Genomic DNA, 27678 nt, shown 5'->3' with positions numbered 1-27678 from the left:
AAAAAAACCGCGGATCTGTTTGTACTCCAGATTAATCATTCTCGGATCCAGTATATTTTTCATTCAAGATTAGTTATTTAAGATCCCAAACAGAGTTATTCGTTATAGACAAATACTCTGATTTCATTTTCGTTTAAGGTATTTAAATGCTAACTATAAATTTTATTTACCAAAAATTCGGATAATTGCTTAATTACCGAAACAGATCATAACAAATATTCTTTTAAAAGGAAAATTTTCTGATTCAGTTAAAATATTAGAAAACGAATATTCAAGTTACCAGATTTTACTTAATTCCTTGATTTACGAGATTATAATTATTCTCTAATCTTTTACGATCAATTTTTCAAATGAATATTCATTTCCCAGTTATAACGAATCAAGCAAGTAAATATATTTTGCGTATATTTGACATATCAAATCTTAACTTCTAAGTGATAACCTAAATCTACATAATTTCACTATAAATATATTGAGAACTTCCTATTGGAATATTATACTAAAAGAATACATTTTTACTTCATTACACAAAATGATGGCTCTACCCCTTTCTTACACTCCTTTGAAAGATCTAAAACCATACAAAAATGCTTGGCGTATTCAAGTTAAAATTCTCCACAGTTGGAGAATGAATACCGCTAAACTTGGTGAATCACTCGAACTAATTCTGGCTGACGAAACAATATGTATTAATTTTTTTTTGTCAACCATTGGGCCACAACAGGCCGGCCCATTAGCCTAATCCCTACATTCGTAGGGAGCGGGACTCGATCCCTGGTGTGATGGTGCCTTGTGCATTAAGGACTTACCTTTGGCCACTGCACTAAGGTCACTTCACGAAACAATATGTATTTTAAATATCAATTTAATATTCTTTTGCTAATAGATTAATATCAATTCATTCCAAAAGTATTTTTTTGGTTTATATAGGGTGACAAAATAGGAGCTTCTGTCAGAAAAGATCATATCAAGAAGTTTGAACCTGAATTGGAGCCTGGAACTTGGAAAGTTATATCAACTTTTGGTTTGAATCTTTGTACAGGCTACTTGTGTCCTTCTCTTATAAAGTATAAGATCAATACCAGATATGATACCACAATTTTTCCTACTGATAATGTATCTGATGATCATTACCTATCACTCACATCGTTTGATAGTATACTTGCTGGAAATCTTGACAAAAATCTGCTGCTAGGTAATTTCATAATACATATATATTGTTACTACTTTAGAAGGATGAATTTATTAATAGTTGTATTATCTATATTTACAGACGTTATTGGTCAAGTAGTCAGTTCTGGAGGGATAGAAGAAATCACAAGTCGTAACAACATTACCAGGAAGAAAATTAAGTTCGAGATAAGAGACACTGAGTAGTATTATAAATCTCTAGTTATAGTTATAGATTTCAAAGCTTATACATTAGACTTTTTTTATATAATCTATGTTTGTTCAAATTCTTAATATAGGGATAAACGATTATCATGTACTCTGTGGGAAACCTACGTTGAAGCTTTAGATCGTGCTAACAATGAGACAAGTGATGGTATGGTTATGTGTTTCCTATGCTTTGTTAAACAAAACAGCTTCAAAGGTAACAATACGGATAATATTTATACATTTAATTTGTTAATACCAAAATTAATTGTAGAAAACCTTTAACTACTGTATCCTATTTATATTTGATTTCAGAAAAACGATACATTGAGAATGCTTTCAATTCTTCTATCTTGATGATCAATCCTCAGTTACCAGAGATGGAGGCTTTTCAGAACATGTAAATTCAAAGAGCGTAGAAATTATTTAAAATTTAAAATGTTTCATTATTATTTACTATTTCTATTTTTTTATTATAGTCTTCCTGCAGATCAATTGGCTTTAACAATTACCAATTCTGGTGGAAAGAGAGTTTATAACCCGTCTGGCTCCAAGAGTGGTCTTGACTTCCCTTTGCAAATGATCGTTGACGTACTTGCTGAAACAAAGGTAGTTTACATTTATTAATAGTCTAACAATATATTAACATAATCTGTTTTGGAAAATCAATGTGGTATAAGCTTAAGGATGTTATATTATTTTGATAGGTAGGAAAATGTAGAATCGCATGTATTATATCAGCAATCGATACAGATTGGGGTTGGTTCTATATTAGCTGTCGAAAGTGTAATAAGAAGGTTGATAAAGAGGACTTGACAATTAAATTGGAAGATGTCAAGAAACCAAGCAAACCAAGGTGGAGGTGTGAAACCTGTAGCGAGTGGGCCACGTTGATTGAGCCTAAGTAAGTCTTCTAATTAATTGTCATCTATTTTGAAATATGAATATTTGTTGGTTGACCTATTAGATGATTTATTCCTCTTTAGGTACAAATTACATGTCCACGTTTGGGACAATAGTGGTGAAACCAAAATTTTCCTGTTTGATAGTTGGGCATAAAAAATTGTGGGTGTTTCCGCAGTTGAAATACTAAATGGTTCATTTGAAGAGGTATATTTTTAAATTGTAGTCTATTGAAAACCAGTAATTTTAAACCAGTCTATTGTAGTCTTTTAAATCAGAGGAGACAACGTCTAGGTATATTTTTATTTGTGTTTATACCAGTAATTTTTTTGTATATCATTGATTAAATATATGATAGCTTAATTTAATTTCTCTAACCATATGAGTAAATATTGTTTTGGCTAGACTTTTGTTTGTCAGACCTGGAAAAACAGAAATTGCTACTAAGAGAGTTACAGAAACTATTGAAAAGAAATGGATGTTCATTGAAAAAATACAAGCTTATGCCACACATATCCCTTGAAGATGTAACATTGCCTAATCAGTTGATAATGGATGAACTCAACTACAACCGTGAGGATTCAGCAAAAAAACATGATGGTTGGAAAAAGATGCTAATAGAAGAACAAAAGAAGATTTATGATGAGATAATGGAAGCTGTAATCAATGACAAAGGTGGTGTCTTTTTTTAGAGGAACAGGGAAAACATTTTTGTGGAAAGTATTGTCTGCAGCAATAAGATCAAACGGTCATATTATTCTCAATTCGGCATCTAGCGGTATTGCATCTCTACTGCTAGAAGGAGGAAGAACAGCTCACTCTAGGTTTGCCCTTCCTTTATATCCAAATGAAACTTCTACTTGCAACATGTCACGGAGCTCAGAACTTGGTGTGTTGGTTAAAGAAGCAAAGTTAATCATATGGGATGAAGCTCCAATAATGAGTAAATACTGCTTTGAGACATTAGACAGAAGCTTGAAAGATATTATGAGGAGTAAAGAAAACAAATTGTTTGGAGGAAAAGTTGTCCTTTTTGGAGGTGATTTGAGACAAATTCTTCCCGTTATTGTTGGCGCAGGAAGGGAAGCGATTGTCAATGCATCATTAAACTCTTCATACTTATGGAATCAGTGCAAAGTTTTAAGACTGACAAAGAATATGAGGTTGCTTCAAGACATTGGTAAACAATAGGCCAGCGAGATAGAAGAGTTTTCAAAATGGATACTGGCAGTTGGAGAAGGAAAAATTAATGAGCCTAATGATGGTGTGTGTGAAATAGATATCCCACAAGAGTTACTTATTCCAGAGGTTTCCTCTCCGTTAGAGTCAATCATTGAAGCTATTTACGGAAAGAACTTTGCCACTCAAAAGGATCCTAAATTTTTCCAAGAACGAGCTATTCTTTGCCCTACGAATGAAGATGTTAATTCTATCAATGATGTCATGTTATCAAGTTTAAACAGTTAGTTCATCTTTATTCGTCCTTTATTTATTGTTAGTAATCCTTCACACTTAATTCATCGGATTCATTAATTTAGGTTTTGTTTTTTCTTATGTTTTCAGCTGAAGAAAAAATTTATCTAAGTTCTGATTCAATTGACCCTCAAGATAAACGTGCAATGAAAAATAAGGTTTACTCACCAGATTTCCTTAATACCATTAAGGTTTCGGGTATACCTTATCATAGGCTTCGTTTGAAAATAGGTTGTCCAATTATGTTAATGAGAAATATTGATCTGCATGGTGGTTTAATGAATGGTACAAGACTGCAGATCACCCAAATGGCGGACCATGTTTTGCAAGCTCGGATTTTAACTGGTACGCGAGTTGGTAAGATAGTTCTCATACCTAGGATGTTGATATCACCATCAGATGCTAGATTGCCTTTCAAAATGCATCGAAGACAGTTCCCAGTGTCAGTTGCTTTTGCAATGACTATCAATAAGAGTCAAGGGCAATCTCTTGAAAATGTTGGTATATACTTGCCTAGACCCGTTTTCTCACATGGTCAGTTATATGTAGCAATGTCAAGGGTTAAATCAAAGTCTGGATTGAAGATGTTGATAACAGATAGTGAGGGAAAACTTCAAACAAAGACAACCAATGTTGTTTTTAAAGAAGTTTTCCAAAATCTTCACTAGGAAATGGAATGGTAGTTAATCCCTCAATTCTTGGTATATTATAATTTCGTTTGACTAATATATATGCTACTAACTCTATATTTATTCTAATTTGGTCTACAGGTTAAATACAAGAAATGGTTGAATGGGTTAAGGAAGGAATATGGTACTTTCATGACTATATGAGTCATTTCTACTATTACTATTCTTTTTTTTTTCTTATTGTTTACTTTGGATATTAAACATTCATAAACACAAATTATTATTATTGCTTAGAATCTTAGAACACAAACCAATAAAACTATAGTCCAATATTTCTTTGTGCGTAATCTCTTACGAACCTACGATCCGATATTGTCGAATATATACCCTCTTACATAGCTACTATTCAATATTGATGTGTGTCTGATTTTGTAAGCAACTATATTATGCAAAGTATGAGATTATATAAAGAGATTGAATTAGTGTATAACCACAAATATTTATTTTTAAACACTATATAAACTTTGAAAATAAGTTGAAATACCTAACTCAGACAAGAAAAAGGAAATTTAAAAAACAAATTAGTAAAAAAAAATTTTAATCCCGTGCTGTAGCACGGGTTATCCCCTAGTTCCCTATATAAAACGGAAGTACACAAACTTTTGTTGTAGACTATATAATATTTATAAATTGGTTACAAAATAGGTTATACATTAAATATAGGTTGATTATAACGAAAGTTATAAATTAATTGGTCAATCTGTGGACTATATGAATACAGTTAAGAATATCCCAAAGAATCCTCTTAAAGAGAATTTTCCAATGATTTATACAATTTTCAAAATAAAATATTTAATGTTCCATGTATTGTTACAAAATATATTCTATTAGACATAAAAATATATTGTTAGGCATAAAAAGGAATAAAATCTTGGCAATTTATCACACTTAATTGTGATTATTGGTTTGAGATTTGAATAGAGTTTTAAAGATTTTAAATATTATGTAGAATTTGCCGTTATTAGATCAAAATTTTGTTAAACTCTGTTAAAGTTTAGTATTTTTAGTTTGTGATTTGTAAAAAGTCATTTAAAATCTTAACAAATTTAGGTTATTGGATTCAGATTTTTATGTCCCTTCAGGGACATCCGATAAAAAGGATTCAGACTTTTATAAAGTCATTAAAAGTTTTGTGTTATTCAATTAAAATAAAAAAATATAGGATTGTTAATGAGTTCAATTATTATGTTATTGGTTCATGATTTTAGACAGTTTCTTTACAAAATAAAGTCATGGAAAGTATCACAAAAATACAGAGATTGTTGGGAGGACTATACAAGATTTTAGAAAACTAATTAACAAAAATCTCTAGCAATCTTTAACAATCTTTCACTTATTTAATTTTAATGATTTTGTTGAACTCTTCAAAAATCTTCATAAATCAGAATCCAATACCACCCTCTTAATCATGATTTCCGAGATCTTATTGTACAGTTGAAAATAAAATCTTACCTAAGCACGACCCATAATTAAAACACTTTCACCAAACATGTTCAAAAATTAAAATAATAACAAACAACAAACATAATCATTTCTCATACATAAAATTACAAAATTAACAATATAAAATTTACAAAATAGGTATTTTTTCAAGTTATCATATTTAACATATGATTTTGTTGCATAATGTTTTATCCAAAAAAAATTTAAAAATATTCATATAAACTATATATATTCTAAAATTATAATATAAATAAAAGAAATTTCAACCTGTGCTCTGGCACGGGTCCTAATTTAGTTTTAATGTTATTTAACTAAAATTGATTTTAGAGTATGCAAAAGTGTACAACAATGTATTTTTTTGAGTAGACACTTAAGACAATTTTTGCATATTCTAAGATACTTTTAATTACATAATTTAAAAATTAATTAAAAATCAAGTGTTTAAACATCCATCAAAGATAATTATTGGAGATGGTCTTAGATCTTCTCCAACGAGGGATTCTAAATAAGAACCTCTTATTAAAATATTAGAAATTATAAAAATAAAAATAAAAATAAAAGCAGAATGAATGTTGAAGACAATTCTAAAATTAGTGATCTTAGATACCTTTTTCATGGATTTTTCCATGTGTCAGTTTCTAATTAACTTAAATATTTTAATAAATAAAATTTAAATTAAACAATTAAATTAAATGAGAAATATTATTATAGAAAATATCTCCATATCTTATTGGAGGTGCTCTTAGACCATCTCCATTGATGGTATTTAAGAATGTCTTAACATTAACACAATTAAAATTAAATCAAAATACATAATAAAATTAAGATTCCCTAATCTAAGCTTTTTTAGAAATTGTTAAGCAATCTATGTGTCAGATTGTTTTTCTCTTTTTATTCCTCTTCCTCTTTCTTTTCCATATCTTATTCATTTTGATGTTTAGCAACTATCAATGGACCATTAAATTTTCCACTATCTTAAAACATTCTTAATTCAACTTTTTCAAAAATTTATAATAAAATAACTTTTAAGCAACTTTGTTTAAATTAATTGATAGATGCTCTTAAAAGTTAAAACTTGAACAAAGTCAACAATAACAAACAGTACAGCTTGTGCCATTTTCTCCGCCATTTTCTCTGTGATTTTAAACCACTCCCGAATCAAGATCCTCTCTTCTCATGGCTTCTTCTTCACATCGCACCCAAGGACACACCGTCTTCACGAGCTTCCACGGACCAGATGTCCGCAAAACATTTCTCAGTCATTTACGGAAACAGTTTAATTCCAATGGGATCACGATGTTCGACGATAACCAAGGGATCCAGAGAGGCCAAACCCTCACCCGCGCTCTCACAAGAGCGATTAGAGTATTCGAGGATCGCGATCGTACTGCTCTCGAAGAACTATGCTGCATCGAGCTGGTGTTTGGATGAGCTGTTGGAGATTTTGCAGTGTGAAAAAAGAATTAGACCAAATAGTGATGACTGTCTTCCACGGAGTAGTTCCTTCTGATGTGCGCAAACAAACCGGAGAATTTGGGATCGCTTTCGAAAAAACTTGTGCTAGTAAAACAAAGGACAAGAGGCAAAAATGGAGCGAAGCTTCGACCTATGTCGGTAACATAGCCATAATAAACACCCCATAGCTCAGCTTCAGCTCCAGTCTGGACACCTTCTTCTCCCACGCAATGCAAAGACCATAATAAACACCCCATAGCTCAGCCAAAGGAGCCGAACATTTAGACATAAAACTTTATATTATTAGGAACAGAGGAATATTATCTTCAATGGGAACACACGTAAACATTTCCTTTTTGGCTTTCTCTTTCTTGTCAGGGACAATGAAGCGAACATGATCGATCAGATTGCAAGTGAGGTTTTTTCACGCATACTAAACCATACACCGTGTAGTGACTTTGATGGAATGGTTGGACTTAAAACTCATTTGAGGGAGATTGAGTCGTTGCTAGATTTTGATCATGATGAAGCGAAGATTGTTGGAATCTCTGGTCCCGCAGGAATTGGTAAAAGTACCATTGCTAAAGCTTTATATAGTCGACTTGTTGGAATCAAGTCTTTGATTAATCCACAAAATTGGTGAAACAGAATCAAGAGCATGAAGAGAAGAAGATGGAGAAGAGTTCGTTGGTTAGAACGAAGAAGAAGGTGAAGAAGCGTTGAAGAAGAAGACAAAGAAAATTGGTATTGGGCCTTTTGTGTTATGTAAGTCCATAAACTTGTTTAATGGGTTTGTATTCTGCTTTCATAAAACTATAGGGTAAAAACCTAAGTAAGTCTCATATATAAGTGTAATGGTGTATAATGAAATGGATAAGAGAGTTTAAGGAAAGAAGAGGCTAAACCTAAAAGTCGAACATGGTATCAGAGCTTCTGGTTCTTGGTGATCTTCAAGCTTGAAATTCCTGCGCAAAAGAAACATGGACACAAGTATGAATCAGGTGATTAAAGAGAGAGAGTATTGTAGTATATGCAAGAAGCATAACCACAGTGAAGAAAAATGTTATCTCAAATGTCGATATGAAACCCAGTTTTCATTCAAGCAATTCAGGCCGAGAAGAGGCTGTTTTGGCTGCGGGAAACACGGGCATTTTGAAAAAGACTGTCGAAGCAAAAAGCATCAAGATAGAAAACCACAAAATTACCGGGAAGAAGAAACAGGGCTGTTTAGTGCAGCATATGTTGTAGAGCAAACAAGCAGCGATGAAGTGTGGCTGATTGACAGTGGAGCAACTAATCACATGACTCGTGAAGAAAAGCTCTTCACCACCATAGATAGGTCAGTTCGAGTTCCCATTAGAATTGGAAATGGCGCTAGATTAATGACTGCAGGAAAAGGAAACATTGAAGTGGTAACTAAGAAGGGAACAAGAGTTATTAAGGATGTGTTTTTGGTTCCAGAGATAGACAAAAACTTGTTGAGTGTGCCCCAGATGACTAGAAATGGTTATCAAGTGTTGTTTGTTGGGAACAAATGCATTATTCACAACCAAAAAGGGGATAAGATTGCTGAAGTAGAAATGGCAAGGAATGCTTACTTATTGAGGATGCAAATTGCAGAGGAGAGTGTGCAAATGGCCAAAGAAGAGAGTATGTCTGAGCTGTGGCACAAAAGATTGGGTCATTCAGGACTACACAACCTGCAAAATCTCCAAACAAATCAAATGGTTAAAGGATTGCCATGTTTCAAAGTGATCAAGGATGTATGTGAGGCATGTGTAAAAGGAAAACAGTGCAGAGAGGAATTCCCTAAGATATCAGAGACCAAGAGTGAAGGAATTCTAGAACTAATCCATACAGATGTATGCGGACCAATGCAGACACCATCATGTAATGGAAGTGTATACATACTTACTTTTACTGATGATTACTCACACATGCTATGGGTGTATTTCCTGAAGTCAAAGTCAGAGACATTTGCCGCTTTCAAGAAGTTCAAGAATCTGGTTGAAACACAAACGAACAAGAAGATAAAGAAAATCAGGTCAGATAGAGGAGGAGAGTTCAAGTCAGAAAACTTTACAAAATTCCTAGAAGAAAATGGAATTGAAAGGCAATTTACAGTAGCTTACTCACCTCAACAAAATGGGGTTGCTGAGCGTAGAAACAGAACGTTGATGAACATGGCAAGAAGCATGTTAAAAGACAAGGAAATGCCAAATGAATTTTGGGCTGAAGCAATATTTACAGCAGCTTACCTTCAAAACAGACTACCCACTAAGGCTTTGAATCAGAAAACCCCACTTGAAACTTGGAGTGGCCATAGACCTTCTGTCAACCACCTTAGAGTATTTGGATGCATATGTCATGTGTGGATCCCTGCAGTAAAGAGAAAAAAGTTAGATGATAGATCGGAGAAAGCTGTGTTCATGGGATACAGTAGTGTAAGTAAAGGGTATAGAGTGTATGTCCTGAGTACAAGGAGGATAGAAATATCAAGGGATGTTGTTTTTGAAGAAAACAAAAGTTGGAACTGGAAAACTCAAGAAGAAGTTAAGGAACAACCTGAGGTGTCTCCGAGTGCTGAAAACCCACCTCTTAAGACATATGTTGGTGTACAAAGGAGAAATGATACAAGTCCAGCAAACAAATCAACTACAAGTGATGTGAGACAGGAAATTAGTCCCATACCCTTTCAACTGAGTGGAGAAGTGTCAGAAATTGGTAGCTCATCGGGACAAGTTCATAGAGTCAAAAAGCTAAGTGATATTTATCATGAAGAAGAAGAACAAGACAATGAAGCTAACCAAGTTGAGGAGGCATGCTACATATCCTGGCAGGAGCCTAGTTTTTTCGAAGAAGTTGTCAATGATGTAAACTGGAGAGATGCAATGGGTGAGGAAATTTGCAGCATCAATAAAAATGATACTTGGGATTTGGTGGAGAGACCTACAGATAAGAAAATAATCTCTGTCAAATGGATATACAAGATAAAGACAGATGAGGTTGGTAAAATCCAAAAGTTGAAAGCAAGATTAGTGGCTAGGGGATTTACTCAAACCTATGGAGAAGACTATGGAGAAACGTTTGCCCCTGTATCTAGACACGATACAATTAGAGCCCTAATAGCACTTGCTGCACAAAGAAAGTGGAATTTACATCAGATGGATGTTAAATCAGCTTTCTTAAATGGAGAAATCACCGAAGAAGTGTATGTAGAGCAACCACCTGGCTTTGAGATAGAGGGAGCAGAGAATATGGTTTACAAATTGAAGAAGGCTTTGTATGGTCTAAAGCAGGCCCCAAGGGCTTGGTACAGCAAGATTGACTCATACTTCATGTCACAAGGATGCAAGAGAAGCGACTGTGATGCATCAATGTACACACTAGAATGTGAAGGTGAAATCATGATAATAAGTCTATACGTAGATGACCTTATTATCACAGGTAGCAATGATGATATGATCAATCAATTCAAGGAGAAGCTGAAAAATACCTTTGAGATGACTAATTTGGGAAAGCTCAAATACTTCCTTGGATTTGAGATCACCTACACAGATGGAGGAATATTTCTAAGTCAAAAGAAATATGCACAACAACTGTTGGAAAAATTTGGGATGAAGCATTGCAAGAGTGTAGGGACACCACTAGTACCAAATCAAAAGGATCAAGAAGAAGGAGCAGAACTTACCAACCCAAAACTCTATCGAAGCATGATCGGAGGATTGTTGTATCTTGCTGCAACTAGACCAGACCTTGCATTTGCTGCCTCTTATCTGTCCAGGAGTCTATCACAACCAAGAGAGAAAACCTTGCAAGAGGCAAAGAGAGTGTTAAGGTACATACAAGGAACAATAGACTACGGATTAAACTTTCAGGAGACAAACCAAATAGAGTTAGTTGGCTACTCAGATTCAGATTGGGCTGGCTGCAAAGAAGATATGCGAAGTACCACAGGAATGTGTTTCACACTTGGGAGTGCAATGTTCACATGGCAAACTCAAAAACAAGATACAATTGCCCAATCCACAGCAGAGGCGGAGTATATGGCGCTGAGTGCAGCCACAAACCATGCAGTCTGGTTGAAACGTTTAATGGGGGAATTAAAAGTCAATGCTATAGAGAGTGTCCCAATCTATTGCGACAATACATCGGCGATAGCAATTGGAAAAAATCCTGTTCAACACAAGAGAACAAAACACATTCAAATTCGTTATCATGTTGTTCGAGAAGCAGAAAGAGATGGAGTAATCAGTCTACGGTATTGCAATGGGGAAGAACAAACTGCAGACATTCTTACCAAACCACTTGGGAAAAAGCGATTTGAAGATCTTCGACTCAAACTTGGAGTAATGCAAAACCCAGCTGGAAGAAGAACGATTCAAAGAGGTATCACACAAGCTCCACCAGTGGAAGCAAACATGCACAACCGAGAGAAGATTCAGGTAAATGAAATCAAAGAGAAACAAGAGATCAACGGAAATCAATTAAGGAATAAGGTGATGAGGGAGAAAGAAAACGTACCAGTAAGCTATGCAGACATCGTGAAGAGATGTTGTCCAATGGAGAAAGGAATCAAACCGAAAACTCAAGGGAATATGGAGGTCAAAACCCTAACATCAAATTTGGGGATTAATCGAAAGAATTGAGAGGGAGTGTTGGAATCAAGTCTTTGATTAATCCACAAAATTGGTGAAACAGAATCAAGAGCATGAAGAGAAGAAGATGGAGAAGAGTTCGTTGGTTAGAACGAAGAAGAAGGTGAAGAAGCGTTGAAGAAGAAGACAAAGAAAATTGGTATTGGGCCTTTTGTGTTATGTAAGTCCATAAACTTGTTTAATGGGTTTGTATTCTGCTTTCATAAAACTATAGGGTAAAAACCTAAGTAAGTCTCATATATAAGTGTAATGGTGTATAATGAAATGGATAAGAGAGTTTAAGGAAAGAAGAGGCTAAACCTAAAAGTCGAACACGACTCTCTAACAGGTTTCAATATACTTGTTTCATGGACAACCTTAAGGGAAACTATAGTGCACTCGATGACTATTCTTTGAAGCTGCACTTACAGGAGCAGCTTCTTTCTAAGGCTCTGAACCAAAACGATATAAGGATTAGCCATTTGAGTGTGATAAAAGAACGGCTACGCCACCAGAAGGTTCTTATCATTCTTGATGATGTGGAGAGTTCATTTCAACTAGAGGCTCTGGCTGATATTACGTGGTTTGGTCCTAATATGTATAAGGTTGTAATGCAGAGCTCCTTATACATATTGATCACGACAACAATGGAACTAGAGTTGTAATGCAGCGTTTTCTACAAGTAATGGCTAGAGTTGGGAACGCAAGATTCTAGTAGATGCCCATGAGATTTGTTCTGTTCTAGAAAATGCAGAAGTAAGTAAGTTTTCTATTTGATGGGTTTCGCATTGCCATGTTTATTCAATGTCGTTAAAGCAGACCTTCTCTAGCCACTAACAAGTTATATGTTGATATATATTTGTTAGGGCACTCGATCAATTGTAGGTATATCATTTAACGTAGCCGAGATCGAGGAATTAATAATAAGCGCGAGTGCTTTTAAAAGAATGCACGAACTTGTCTTCTTGAAAGTCTACCCGAGAAAGACAATTGCACATTCCAGAGGAGATGGAATTTCCACCAGGCCTACGATTACTAGATTGGTATGCATACCCAAGAAAGACTCTTCCGCTAAGATTTTGCCCGGAAAATCTCATCCAACTCACTTTGGTACATAGTAAACTCGAGAAGCTATGGGAAGGAACTCAGGTTAGTAATTTATGTGTTGTACTGTTGATGGGAAAGTAGACAACTGTTTGATAGCAGCAATAATCAATCAGATAGCATCATAGCAAAGAATGAAATAATATGTAGAGATATATTCACTTTCTCATTATGTGTTGTTTTTTACATTCAGGCTCTTGCAAATCTCAAGATTATGAATCTCTCAAGGTCATCTCGTTTGAAGGAACTCCCAGATCTTTCAAACGCAACAAATCTGGAGAGATTGGATCTGTCTTTTTGCACTGCTTTGGTAGAGCTTCCGTCCTCAATTGCGAACCTTGCTAAACTAGATTACTTAGTGTTGAATTCCTGCACAAGTCTGCAAGTCATTCCAACTCTCATCAACTTGGCATCTCATGAATCTCCATGATCATCAGCATAACGGGTTGCTCACGATTGAGGAGTTTTCCTGATTTTCCGACCAACATCACAAAGTTAGTTATAACATGCACAGCAGTAGAAGAAATGCCTGCATCAATTAGGCATTATTCTTGTTTGGAGTATGTTGATATAAGTAGCAGTAGAAATCTCAAGAGCTTCACACATCTCCCCGCAAGTGTAACACATATAAAGCTAAGTAATAGCGGTATTGAGATGATTACAGATTGCATTAAAGGTCTTCATAATCTACAAGTCCTTGATTTATCAGGCTGCAAAAGACTCATGTCACTGCCAAAGCTCCCCGGTTCACTCAAACGTCTAGTGGCAATTGATTGTGATGCACTGGAGAGAGTACCTAGCCATTTAAAATTTCCAGATGCAGAGCTTGATTTCACCAACTGCAAGAATCATTTGTTCTCGGGTGGGCACTCTTACCGGGAAGAGAAGTACCTGCGGAGTTTGATCATCGAGCCAGAAGAAATTCTTTGACATTAATTCCTTCATTCTGCTTTCAACAGATTTAAGGTTTGCGTTGTGATTTCGCCTAATCATCACCAAGCAACAGAATTTATAGCTTCAGAACTATTGTATCGTTGCACAGTCATCGACAGCTCAGTGAACTCCGCTGAGATGACGTTCAACTTATCCCATGTCTCAAGATTTCAAAAGACACATCTGTTTATATTTCACTCCAGCTTGTCATTTATCGATCCCACTGAAGTGAGCAGAGACATAATGGTCCAGTTCAAAACCAGAGACAATGTTTTCAACGTTATTGAATGTGGTATCCAAATCTTGACAGAGGAATCCGACGATAGCAACAGTGGGAGCTCTAGGGACGAAGATGAAGGTAAATCGAGCGAAATGTTTTACATGGGCTATAAAAAAAACTAAATTAAAAAAATCCAGTGTACACGGGTCCTAATATAGTTTTGTGACAATATTAGGATTAACTACATGGTGTGTCATTAGAAACCTTTTTTTTATATAGAGAAATTATCGTGGTTGCAAAAAAAAAAAAAAAAAAATCTCTTGAATAGCAATAAAACAAGTGACACACCATGGATAGCAATTATAACACACACTCCACAAATTTTCAAAAATGTTTTAAATTAATTTTTAAAACTTTTTTTAGGTTTGAGTTTTCTATTTTACATTTAGGGTAAGTTTTTGAAGGGGTAAAGTTTAGTATCTAGAGTTTAAAAATTAATTTAAAAGATTAATTTCAAACATGAAGCTATTTTAGAAATTTTAATGATAGTGTGCTAAATTTGGAAACAAAACATATTTTGTGTTATTTCTATCATCACATTTACTAATAACTTAGAGGAGTTTGAAAAGTAAAGTTTCAAACACAATCACAATGTACCACATATATTTCTAAAAACTTAATTTTTTTATTTATTTAAATTATTCATTTTGTTTTGGAAATTTCTGTTTTTAAAATATTTTTAATTTTAATCTAATTTATGATTAAATCCTATTAGATTCATTGTCACAAAACTATATTAGGACCCGTGTACACTGGAGTTTTTTAATTTAGTTTTTTTATAGGCCATGTAAAAGAAACTTGTCCATTATAGTAAGATTATATCAAATATTTCTAATAATGATGAAAAGACCCTAAACAAACAAACAAAAAAACATCTATCAAGTAAATAAGTTTGTTATTCATATTCAAGTCTTTTAAGACTTTCTTCTCTCATTTTCAAGTCTTTGTTTTTGCGCACTTCCGGAAACACATTGTGGGGAATCTTTGACTTTTTTTTTTCGTTTTCTCTTACATATATGTTTGTTTAATGAATTCACTCGTTTTCCCCTTTCGTTTACTCTGCACCGGTTTGCCATTTTCTACTCCATAACACATCTATCTAAATCTGTGATTTCAAGCACTCGAATCCTCTCCTATGGCTATTTCTTGTTTTTCTTCTTCTCCTCGCACTTGGAGTTACAATGTCTTCACGAGCTTCCATGGACCAGACGTCCGTAAAACTTTTCTCAGCCATTTACGGAACCAGTTTGACCACAATGGTATCACGATGTTCGATGACAATGGGATCGAAAGAAGTCAGAACATCCCCTCTGCTCTCACACAAGCAATTCGAGAATCGAGGATCTCGATCGTAGTGCTCTCGAAGAAATATGCTTCTTCGAGGTGGTGCTTGGATGAGCTATTGGAGATTTTGAAGTGCAAAGAAGAGGTAGGTCGAATAGTGATGACTGTCTTCTATGGAGTTGATCCATCTGATGTGCGGAAACAAACCGGAGATTTTGGGATCGCTTTCGAGAAAACTTGTGCTCGAAAAACGAAGGAGCATGGAAAAAAATGGAGCGAAGCTTTGACCTATGTGGGCAACATAGCCGGAGAACACAACTGGTTCGTGCTATTTTTCTTATGATGAATATAATGGTGATTTATGATTTTCTGAGGGATGATATGGGTTGTGAAAAATTGAGTTTGATCATCGTTATTTTTTTTTTTTATTATTATTATTATTTTTTTTAATTTTCAAGGCGTAAATAATTTGGTGTTTTGCCTAGCTAGGCTTGATTTTTGTTTATTTTTTTTTGAGAACTTAGATGGATTGATTTGTAAATTGTTTCTACTAAGAAATATTTAAATTAGAGAAGATTAGTCGTGGTTCATCCGTTCATGTTTAATACTTTTTGATGATCTCATTATTCACTGTTTGTGTTTTATTGATGACACAAATGAATAAGCTGATGGCAGTTGGATTTTGTCAAAAAGTTAACAAAATGAGTTCATATATTAGCACAAAGTCAATGAGTACTTAATGAGTTACATATTACTAGTTGTAGTTGGGTTTTGCCGTATAGGTGGTGACTATATAAATGTCCAAAAGACAGGTTAAGGGTCAACAAAGACTTATTTATGCTGTCTGAACTTGGGCGAGTTCTATTCTTTACGCTAATATTAGTACATCCGACGATTATTTTATATCTTTTTTTCTGTCCAATGAGCAATGGTTAGTCCCAATTGACATATGGTTTGAAATGAAATATCATTGTTTGACCATTTCCTCACTTAAGGTTCTCAAAGACAGCACTGATCCATAAGAGAAACATATATACAAAATTAGAGATGAACAAGTTCTCGCTATATTTGTTGTGGTTATATCCCTATTATGTTTCGTGGTATTTAATCATAATGATATGATCGTTATCGCTTCCACTTTGGAGAGTTTATAATTGTTTGTTTTGGCCAAATCAGTTTCGGAGTGTAGTATTTAATTGTTTATTTTTGTCAAATATCTTTTGGAATATTCTTCATTGAATTTTCTCTTTTTGTTTTTGTTTTTTTAGGGATAACGAAGCTAAAATGATTGCGAAGATTGCAAGAGATGTTTCAGATAAACTGCACTTCACACCGTCTAGGGATTTTGATGGAATGGTTGGACTAGATGGTCATCTGACGAAAATGGAGTCTTTGCTAAATTTTAGTTATGTTGGAGTTAGGATTGTTGGAATATCTGGTCCTGCAGGCATTGGTAAGAGTACAATTGCCAGAGCTTTACACAATCGATTCTCTAACAGGTTTCAACTTACTTGTTTTATGGACAACTTTAAGGAAAACTGTAAGATTGGAGTTGATGACATTGGTTTGAAGTTGCACTTACAAGAACAGCTTCTTTCTAAGGTTTTGAACCTAAATGGTATTAAGATATGCCATTTAAGTGTGATACAAGAAAGGCTACACGACAAGAGGATTCTTATCATTCTTGATGATGTGGGCAGTCTAGTGCAACTAGAAGCTTTGGCTAATATCGATTGGTTTGGTCCTGGAAGTAGGGTCATCGTTACCACTGAAAACAAAGAGATTTTGCAACAACATGGTATCAATGATATATACCAAGTGGGTTTTCCATCAAAAAGCGAAGCTCTATGCATCTTTTGTCTGTCTACTTTTACGCAAACGTCTCCATCGGATGAATTTATGCAGCTTACCAATGAAGTTGTTAAAATTTGTGGTAATCTTCCATTGGGTCTACATGTTTTGGGGTCTTCATTACGGGGAAAGAGTAAGGCTGATTGGGTAGATGAACTACCAAGGTTGAAAAACTGTCTTGATGGAAGAATTGAGAGTGTATTAAAACTGGGCTATGAGAGTTTACATGAGAAAGACCAAGTTCTATTTCTCCTCATTGCAGTCTTTTTGAATTACGCACATGTTGATCATGTGATAACCATGCTTGCAAAAACTGACTTGGATGTTAGTCTTGGGTTGAAAATCCTAGCAAAAAGATATCTCATACAACGCAAAAGTAATATAGTGGTAATGCACCATTTGCTACAAGTAATGGCTAGGCAAGTCATTTCCAAACAAGAACGTTCCAAACGTCATATTTTAGTCAATGCCAATGACATATCTTATGTTCTAGAAATGGCAAAAGTAAGTATTTTATTTCCAAAACTTTTTTTTTTTTTTTGTATTTAAACTCTTTGTTGTTATGCAAAATCCATGGTAATTAATAATCTCTGTTTTTTTTTTATATTTATTAGGGCAATGGATCAATTTTAGGTGTATCATTTGATGTATCTAAGATCAGTGAATTAAGGATACGTGCGACAGCTTTTGAAAAAATGTGCAATCTTGCATTCCTGAAAGTGTACAATGGGATGCATAATGAAAAAATACAACTGCACATTCCAAAGGAGATGAAGCTTCCACGTTGCTTAAGGTTACTACATTGGGAGGCATACCCGAGAAAGAGTCTTCCTCATAAACTTTGTCTAGAGAATCTTGTCGAACTCAATATGGCATATAGCGAGCTCGAAAAGCTATGGGAAGGAACTCAGAGCATGTTTATCGGTGGATTTGAGTAAGGGGAGTTCATAAATTTTTTATGAATTAATTGTGTACTGTTTGGAATATAAGAATTCATGATCTCTTAGATAAAATTTTCTCATTTATTGGTAGGTTCTTATTTTGGATCTTTTACTTTTAAAAATATTGTTTATAGAAGACAGTTACATAAAATTTTTAACAACCAACACTGTCTAAACATATAAATGTGAGCTTTGAATTCAGATTGAAACCAGAGAATATATGACATTTTTTATCCTGAGTTTTCATACAAAATAGCGAAAAAATAAGAAAAATAACACTACTTAATTTCAAATCAAATTTTCAAGAGTTTTATGAATCAAACCAAACAAAAAAAGCAAGAAGCAAGAGCTCGCAACTCTCATTCGATAATGGACTGAATCACTCCAGCACCAACAGTCTTACCTCCTTCTCTAATAGCAAACCTCATCCCTTGTTAACAAGCAACATGCACAATAAGCTCAACAACAATCTTAACCCTATCACCAGGCATAACCATCTTCGACTCCTCATCCTTATCATTCATAATCTTTATCACTTTACCAGTAACATCAGTCGTCCTCATGTAAAACTGAGGTCTATACCCCGCGAAAAACGGCGAATGTCTTCCTCCTTCTTCCTTCTTCAAAACATACACAATCGCTTCAAACTTAGTATGCGGAGTAATCGACCCCAGCTTAGCCAAAACCATACCTCTTTGTATATCAGCCTTTTGTATACCTCTAAGCAACAAACCTACATTATCACCAGCCATTGCTTCATCAATAATTTTCTGAAACATTTCGACCCCCGTAACCGTATAGTTCCTAGTCTCTCTCAACCCCACCAAATCAACAGAATCCATCAGTTCATAAATCTTATCTACCCATTTGTTCTCACCTCTCTTAACATTAGGATTCTCAGTAAGAATCTCAACACATCTCCCCATGAGTATATCGCGTATAAGCCTGAGTAATAGTGGTATTGAGAGGATTACAAGTTGCATCAAAGGTCTTCATAATCTACTGTTCCTTGTTTTAACAGGCTGCAAAGGACTTGAGGCATTGCCAGAGCTCCCTAGCTCGCTCGAGTTGCTAAGCGCAGAAGATTGTGAATCACTGGAGAGAGTGCTTAGATTCACTAATTGCATCAAACTGGGTGGACAAGCACGACAAGCGATTATCAAAGGATCGTTTGTTTACAGATGGGTTCTTTTACCCGGAGGAGAAGTACCTGCAGATTTTGATCACCGAGTCAGAGGAAATTCCATAACAATTCATGATCCTGCTTTCAACAGAATAAAGGTTTGCGTCGTGATTTCACCTAACCATCAATTCGTAAAATTTATGGAATTAGAGCTATTGTGTCATTTCAAAGTCATCGGGAACTCAGTGAACTCCACTGACATGAAATTCTACCTTTCCAAAGTCTTTGAGTACCGAACGAAACATCTATTGATATTTCAGTCTAGCTTGACATCTATAGACCCATCCGAAGTGAGCAGAAAGATAGTGCTCGAATTCAGAAGCGCAAACCAAGTTTTGGACATTATTGAATGTGGTGTCAAGATCTTGACGGACGTGGACGTAATCGATGGAAGCAAAAATGAATCCGATGAAGCCTTAGACAAGGGAGAAGAAGAAGACAATGATAGTGTCGTTAACAGGATATTTGAATCTGAATCATGTGAAGCGTCCGCTAAAGAAGACAATGACAGTGTAGCTAACGGGAGATCGGATTCTGTATTCGGTGAAACATCTGACAAAGAAGATGATGACGAGAGTTACAAATATGAATCTGGAGAAGCGTCTCAAGAAAAAGATAAGGGTATCGGTGATCATGGTAACAACAAATCTGTATCAAGGAAGCGTCTGAGGATAACCTCTACACCCATAGCTCATGCTACTCCTCCACCGACTTATGGGTTTCATATGCGGATAGATGAAGAAGAACCGAGTAATGGGTTCCATATGCGGATAGATGAAGAAGACGCGCTACAAGAAAATCTGTCTTTAGCCAGAAATAATTTTGCAACTACAGTCTATATTTTGTGGTTATTCAGTCCATAGCAAGGGAAAGTCATAAGATATTTTTGTGGCTATAGGGTTGTAGCTATTTGTGTTTCGTGGCTATACGTGGACAGCTAACCACAAATTTACCACAAACAATTTTGTGGCAAATCAGCTACAAAATCGCCACGTTAATATTTGTGTCTCTCATAGCTACAATTAACCACTACAGGCATTGTTACTATTGGCCACGATTAGCCACAAATGATTTCATAGATAGTAGCCACAAATTGTGTCGACATGAGTCGTGTATCATTTAGCCACAATTTAGTTACTATGTGTCCCTAGTTAATATACACAGATAGACACAAAGTATTCGTGGCTAATATCTATAAACAGCCACAAAGTATTTGTGACTAAGTGCCACACATAGACACTAATTATTTGTGTCGTGGCCACATATACAAAAAGCCCGTTACTTGTTGACATAGAGCCACAACTAAACAGAGGCAAAAAAAAAAAAAAAGAATTATTACAAAAATATATTTGCATAATTAAATTAATTATTTCAAAATAAAACCATAATCATAATTATATATATTCATAACCTTAAAAGTTAGAGCCGCCAAAATACATCCGATGATAATCATAATTATACATTCAAAAAACAAAGTTCCTAGTTTCAAAAGACACAGCCAAAATACATCCGATGATAGATTCATAATACATAGTTTCAAGTTTCTTCAAAGTATGGGAAACGGTTTGCAACAGGCGCGCAGGCCCAATTTAATAAACAAATTAACTTGTTCATAATACATAGTTTCAAGTTTCTTCAAAGTGGAGGAGGAACTTGTTCATGCTACTCTCGAATTTGGGACATCAAATTTTGAATTGGTTCATGTGGAATCTATATATACATTTTTTGAGACATTTATAAAATAAATCCTCAAGTTAGTACTTATTTACAGACATGCTATTGACATTAAATAACCAATTTAATAAACAAATTAACTTTACTTTATATTTGATTTTTTTATAGAAATTAAGTGTTTTAAAAGGTAACAAACATAATTGTAAATGTATACTGATTCTATTTCCTTATTTTATAAGGAGGTGAGTGAAGAGGTATTGTTGTTCTTTAAAAATTTGAAAAATTGATTTGAGAAAAAGTGACTTTTAGCCTCACATACTATATTTTATTTTCACGGTTTTCGTATGATGAGTTTTTGCGAATTAAAAATCTTTGAACATGTTGCGTGATCTGCTTAGCATGACGAGTTTGGACTATAGAACCAACACTAAAATTATTAGTTTATTTCATATACTATAGATTTGTAGTCATAGTTTGAAAAACTAACTTATAAATTATTTAGTATATGAACTACAAAATATTACACATACTACAACAAATTCTTAATATTCAAAAAATAAAAAAAAAAGTGTATACACATAAAAATATACACTAACATACCATATAGACATATACCTCTGTTTAATTATAGAAAACAAAACTAAGTGTTTAAAATTTTATATTCTATCTAATAACAAATTTAATGTAATTATGTTCTAAACTGTATAAAACGTAAGAAGAAGAAAAAATATTCTAAACAAAATTATAAATTAATTAGATAAAATTTAATTAATTGAGAATTTAAAAACTAAATACATTAAAATTATTATTTAAATTAGATTAATTGATAATTTAGTCACGCAGTGTACCGCGGGTGAAAACCTAGTATCTATATATAATAGCAAACCCACATTTTTGTGTCAACTTTTAATCCAACGGATGAGATTAGTTACAGTTTTAATCCAATGGTTTAAAATTATTAATCGTGTCTTTTCGTCGCACCCCCATCTTTCAAAAGTCACACCTCTTAGTCTTTGCATCTCTTTGTTGTACCTCCTGGTTTCAAAAATCACATCCATTATTTTTTACACCTTTTAAATCACACCTCTTAGTCTTTGCATCTCTTTGTTGTACCTCCTGGTTTCAAAAATCACATCCATTAATTTTACACCTTTTAAATCACACATCTTAGTCTTTGCATCTCTTTGTTGTACCTCCTGGTTTCAAAAATCACATCCATTAATTTTTACACCTTTTAAATCACACCTTTTAGTCTTTGCATCTCTTTGTTATACCTCCTGGTTTCAAAAATCACATCCATTAAATTTTACACCTTTTAAATCACACATCCTTAGTCTTTGCATCTCTTTGTTGTACCTCCTAGTTTCAAAAATCACATCCATTAATTTTTACACCTTTTAATTTCACACATCTATATGTTACACCTCTTTGTTGTACCTCCATATTTCACATCTATTAATTTTTACACCTTTACATTTCACACCTCTATGTCTTACACCTCTTTTCTTGACTACATAAACAAGTTTCGAAAAAAAAAATTCTGAGTACTAAAGAATTGTATTATTGAAGTATTTTTTTAACTTTCAAGCATCAATCTCTAATTCAAGGTAATTTAATATTTTTGCTGCGAATGACATGTAGTGTTTCTCGGTTAGATTATTATTACTGTTAGTCGACACTATTAAGTTCATACATTAATCTTAGTTTTGTTAACTTTTAGTCTCTTCAAAATTTTTAGCCTATCCGGTTTTTATGTTTTTGCATGGCTAATGTTATTAAGTACGTGTGCCATATTTTTTGCATGGCTAATGTTTTTGATTCTCAATGTGCAGAATTTATTTTTTGACTTTTTGGAAAAACCAATACCAAGATACGAGAGGCATGATAATATGCAGTGATGCTGGAGCTACGGATAAACCAATTTTTTTTAACAAACATGGTATAATTATAATTTTATATATGTTCTTATTTTAACCTATTTTTTCTAACAAACATGGTATAAATGTTAATTTTTTTTTCCATTAGATGTTCATGATCCAGGTTAGTTTGCATTTTTTGTAAATAAAGTTTTTAAAAATTGTAGTTGAATTATAATTTCTTATACTTTCTGGGTATCAAACATTTTGATAATATATTGAAATATTACAAATGAGCATGGAAATAGAGAGCTTGTGACAACACAAAATCAAATTCTATAAAGTGTAAGCACGACCAAATGACAAGTCAAGTTAGAAAGAAAAGATCTACTAAAGGTAACTTATTTAGCCTTTGATGACTTTCTAATCTGTATATACAACTTTTAAAAAACATAATGTATAACAGTCACTTTTAGAGTGATCTGGAATCTGCCAAAAAAAAGAAAATGCAAGAAATTTATAAAATTAGTGTTTAACCTAAAGAAGAGAACATCAAAAGGTGAGATATTATTATCACCTGTTTCACCACATCGACTTTGTTTTCGCTGTCGTTTATTGAAGAACATGATGGTACCGATTCATAGACATAAGTGGGAAATCAAATAGAGGGGGATGCAGCCTGGATGGAGAGCAGTCGACACGGTGGAATGGGATGGATTGGGAGAGACCAACATAAAATCCTATGTTCTATATTTTATTAATTTTCTGAACTTTTTTAGTTTAATTGAATTGCTTTGATTGAATAGCTGATGAGTGTACAAGTTTTTGTCTATATGCATTGTTAGTCTGTTACGTCTTGATTTTTTTTCTTTTCCAAAGAGGAATATGTGATTTGAAGCAAATATTACAAATCCATGTATCAAATGTGTTAGTAGGAAATAAGGCAATCAAGATTAACCCATTAAAAGGGAGGAAAGAAGGGGGTCTTTTGAGGGAAAACGTGAGACCAATATGCATGTAACTGTGGAAAGCATTATAGCCAAATATATATCTCTAAAAGTTGTAGCTGAAGAATGTGAGTTATACTCTATACTAACTAATTAGGTTTGATTGGTCCGTCATATAAAACTCGGTTTTGTACATATTTAAAAGTGAGAGAAAAAAACATCCACATGCATAAGTGAAATTTTATATATAGTTAAAAGTAATGTTCATAGTAAATCATTTGTATACAAACTCCACTTGCTTACAGCATCGGAATATTGATTGTGATTTGTGAATCAGTAATTTATGGAAAGAGAAATCGCGTATCAAAGTGAAGGGGAAACGAAACTCAATCCAGCCATCTACTCTGATCTCAATCTTCGACTTTCCTTCGACAAGTGGCATTTAGTATTTTCTCGATATAGTAAATAAACCAAGAGAGAAGCAGCCTCATATGTATTTTGATTGATAATGATCAAAAACAATAATAGCGAATTAAGAAAGGATACCAATATACAGCACCATATGGTCGGAGACAAACATAAGTAAAATTTTATATATGGTTAAAAGTAATGTTCATTGTAAATCAAACTCTAAAAAAGGCTCACTTTTGTGTGTGACAACATAAAATATAATAACATTGAAACGAATCTTTGACTTTTTAATCAGCAGAAAGCAATAGCAAGAAGTGAAAATGATCAAATTGATTGAGAAAAGAAAGAATTTAAGATAAATTACAAGTGTTAAATTTCAATTTAGGATTTCACCTCCCCGTGTGGCAACGCACGGGTCGCTTTCCTAGTACTTATAATATCAGAGATTGTATTTGGTTTAATTTTGCATATTGTGGAGTTATTAAATGAGGAAATGATCAATCAGCTCATATCACGAATCTAACCATCATTCACACGTGCACATAAAGTCAAATCATAAAAAAAAAAAAAATGACAATCCTAATAAAAACTACTACAACATCACTAATTTTCAATATATTCTACACTAATTAAGGCTCAATTAGCAGGATCTTCCCGTATTAAATTCTCCCAAAAAACATGAGAGGGATTGAGAGCGAGAGAAATAGTTTTGGGGAAAATTTACTATTCATTTGTTAGATTGAAATAAGCTAACAAATGTTCCTTCAATACAAAATGCACACTATAATCAAACTTAACCGTAATCAAATAGCGAATAATTAAGCTTGATGTCCAAAAAAATATAAAAAACGAATAATCAAACTTAACCAAGTCTAATAACTGCACTATACAAAAAGAGAATCTTGAACTTTGTAGAGAGTATTGGTCCTGTTCTTTTTAGTTTTCGGTCCCACACACTTCGGTGACTACAAATTGCAAAGGAAAACAATGTAGTTGTCCCCGCAATCCTTGAGCTGTCTCTCCACGTTCTTGGGTAACAAGCAACTTATGGAATGTTTCTATATATAAAACTGTAGAGAATGTATCACAATAGTATTAAGGGTTTTAGTAATCCCTAGCTAACTTCCTTTTATCTCACTATATATAATTGTAATCACTCTATCAATATAATTAACATTCACATCATATATGGTATCAGAGCTTCGATACTATAAATACAAAAATTTTACCATAAATACAAAAATTCTATTTTTAATATTTTTCTCTAGCCGTCATCTGCAGTTAACGACAATCCTAATCCACCACAAATGACAGACGCAGTCCCAATCAACAGCCAAAATCTCCTTCATGTCAACATGACGAATGCCGCAAAATTGACAGACACCAACTACCTCATGTGGAAGCTGCAGGTGCGATCTCTCGTAGCTGGCTATGGCCTTGTCATGTTGACCGTCAAGGGTGGTTTCTCAGTGGACCAGATGTACGTAAACCTTATTGAGTAATTTACACAAACAGTTTAGCAACAATGAGATTACGATGTTTAATGATCAAGGGATCGAGAGAAGCCAAACCATCACCCCAACTCTCACAGGAGCGATTAGATAATCAAGGGTCGCAATCGTATTACTCTTGAAGAACTATGCTTCTTCCAGTTGGTGTTTAGATGATCTGTTAGAGATTACAAAGTGCAAAGAAGTATTAGGGAAAATAGTGATGATTGTCTTCTACGCAGAGCCGGCCATAAGGCCAAGCAAGCAAAGCACATGCTTGCGGCCGCTAATAATATTAGGTATTTTTTAGCCGATTTTTCTAGAAATATCTTGTGGTCTAGTGGTTTAAACAGTCAATGTTGAGTTTGTAGTTCCTAGGTTTGATTCTTGTTAAGGTCTTAATCAATTGTTTTTCATATTTTTAGAAGAAAATTATACCAAAAATAAAAATTATAAGGCCCATTTTTCTCCCTCCCTTGTAGCCTAGTTTATCTCCACGCCGGCTCTGCTTCTACGGAGTACATCCTTCTGATGTACGGAAACATAAGGAGAATTCGGGAGTGTTTTCAATGAAACATCAACATGTGCTCATAAAACAGAGGAGGAAAGGCGAAAATGGAGTCGAGCTTTGACCAATGTGGTAACATAGCCGGAGAGCACTTCCAAACTAAACTGGTTTGTGTTTTATTGGTTGTAAAGAATATTTGATATACATTTTGCTATGGTATGTTATGGTTGTGATGAATTGGAATCTGAGTATAGTTATGAATATCAATTCTTTAGATCAAAAATTATTGTGTGTTTTGGAATGTCTTTCATTTTTTAGTTTGGTCAAATATATTTTGGTGCGTGTTTAATTGTTGATGGGAGCCCTAGTTAAGTTGTTTCTGCATAAGCGAACATAAAGTGTTCTGTTTATGATTTTTTTCCTCATGAATTTCGTGTTTCTTTTTGTTAGGGACAATGAAGCATAAATCATCGAGAAGATTGAAAAAGATGTTTTAAATAAACTTAATGCCACACTATGTAGTGATTTGGAAGGCATGGTAAGATCATTTTCGGGAAGTGGAGTCTTTGTTAGATTTAGAAAATGTGGGAGTGAATATCTGGTCTGCATTGGTAAGAGTACCTCTGCCAGAGCTGTACATAGTCGACTCTCTAACAGGTTTCAGCGTACTTGTTTTGTGGACAATCTTAGAGAAACCTATACGATTGGTCTTGACGATCGAGTATTGTTTGAAGTGCGCTTACAAAAGCAACTTCGTGCAGATATTTTAAACCAAGATGATATTAGGGTATTCAATTTAAGTGTGATGAAATAAAGGATCCATGACGAGAGGGTTCTTATTATTCATGATGATGTGGAGAGTCTACTTCAACTAGAGGCTTTGTCTAATATCAGCTGCTTTGGTCTTGGAAGTAGGGTCATATTTACAACAGAAAACATAAAGATTTTGCAGCAACATGGTATCCGTGATATATAACAAGTGGAGTTTCCATCAGAAAAAAGAAGCTCTAAAGATCTTTTGTGTATATGCTATTAGGCAAACCTTTCCACCTATTGGGTTTATAGCTCTTGCGGATGAAGTTATAAGTAGTCATGGCAATCAAGGAAATCAAACTTTTCTAGCATTGGCGTTACATGTTTTGGATTTGGGTTGAAAAACCTAGCTAATAAATATCTCATATTTACTTATAGATATCGACCACAATCACAAAATTAGAGTAGCAATGCACTGTTTGCTAC

General features: G+C 34.1%; 1 protein-coding gene, 1 long non-coding RNA gene and 1 pseudogene across 2 annotated transcripts; 2 read left to right on the top strand and 1 right to left on the bottom strand.

Annotated features, from left to right (window-relative positions):
* The first annotated feature begins 6998 nt into the window (after positions 1–6998).
* LOC109132894 (disease resistance protein ADR2-like) lies at positions 6999–14416 on the top strand (annotated as a pseudogene).
* Positions 9214–9787, bottom strand: LOC109133110 (uncharacterized). The gene is made up of 3 exons (XR_002038157.2): positions 9599–9787; positions 9477–9494; positions 9214–9343 (listed from the first exon to the last, which is right to left on the bottom strand). It is a non-coding gene; the product is annotated as an uncharacterized LOC109133110 (long non-coding RNA).
* Positions 14417–15276: 860 nt separating the features above from the next.
* Positions 15277–25943, top strand: LOC104787411 (disease resistance protein ADR2-like). The gene is made up of 7 exons (XM_010512990.2): positions 15277–15899; positions 16847–17933; positions 18044–18366; positions 19119–19177; positions 19263–19931; positions 20049–20386; positions 25710–25943. The coding sequence occupies exons 1-7, from the start codon at positions 15430–15432 to the stop codon at positions 25941–25943; spliced, it is 3180 nt and encodes a 1059-aa protein (XP_010511292.2). The 5' UTR covers positions 15277–15429.
* The last annotated feature ends 1735 nt before the right edge of the window (positions 25944–27678 follow it).

This window comes from Camelina sativa, chromosome 5 (genome assembly GCF_030686135.1).
Source record: "Camelina sativa cultivar CO46 ecotype springtype chromosome 5, ASM3068613v1".
NCBI lineage: Eukaryota > Viridiplantae > Streptophyta > Magnoliopsida > Brassicales > Brassicaceae > Camelina > Camelina sativa.
The sequence above is the reverse complement of the archived record's forward strand: the minus strand, read 5'-3'. Positions and strand labels throughout refer to the sequence as shown.

Coding starts and splice junctions, on each gene's coding strand:
- LOC104787411 (XM_010512990.2), top strand. CDS start 15,430: ATGGCTATTTCTTGTTTTTCTTCTTCTCCTCGCACTTGGAGTTACAAT. Junction 15,900..16,846: donor ATAGCCGGAGAACACAACTG/GTTCGTGCTATT, acceptor TTGTTTTTTTAG/GGATAACGAAGCTAAAATGA. Junction 19,932..20,048: donor CAAGATCTTGACGGACGTGG/ACGTAATCGATG, acceptor AAGCGTCCGCTA/AAGAAGACAATGACAGTGTA.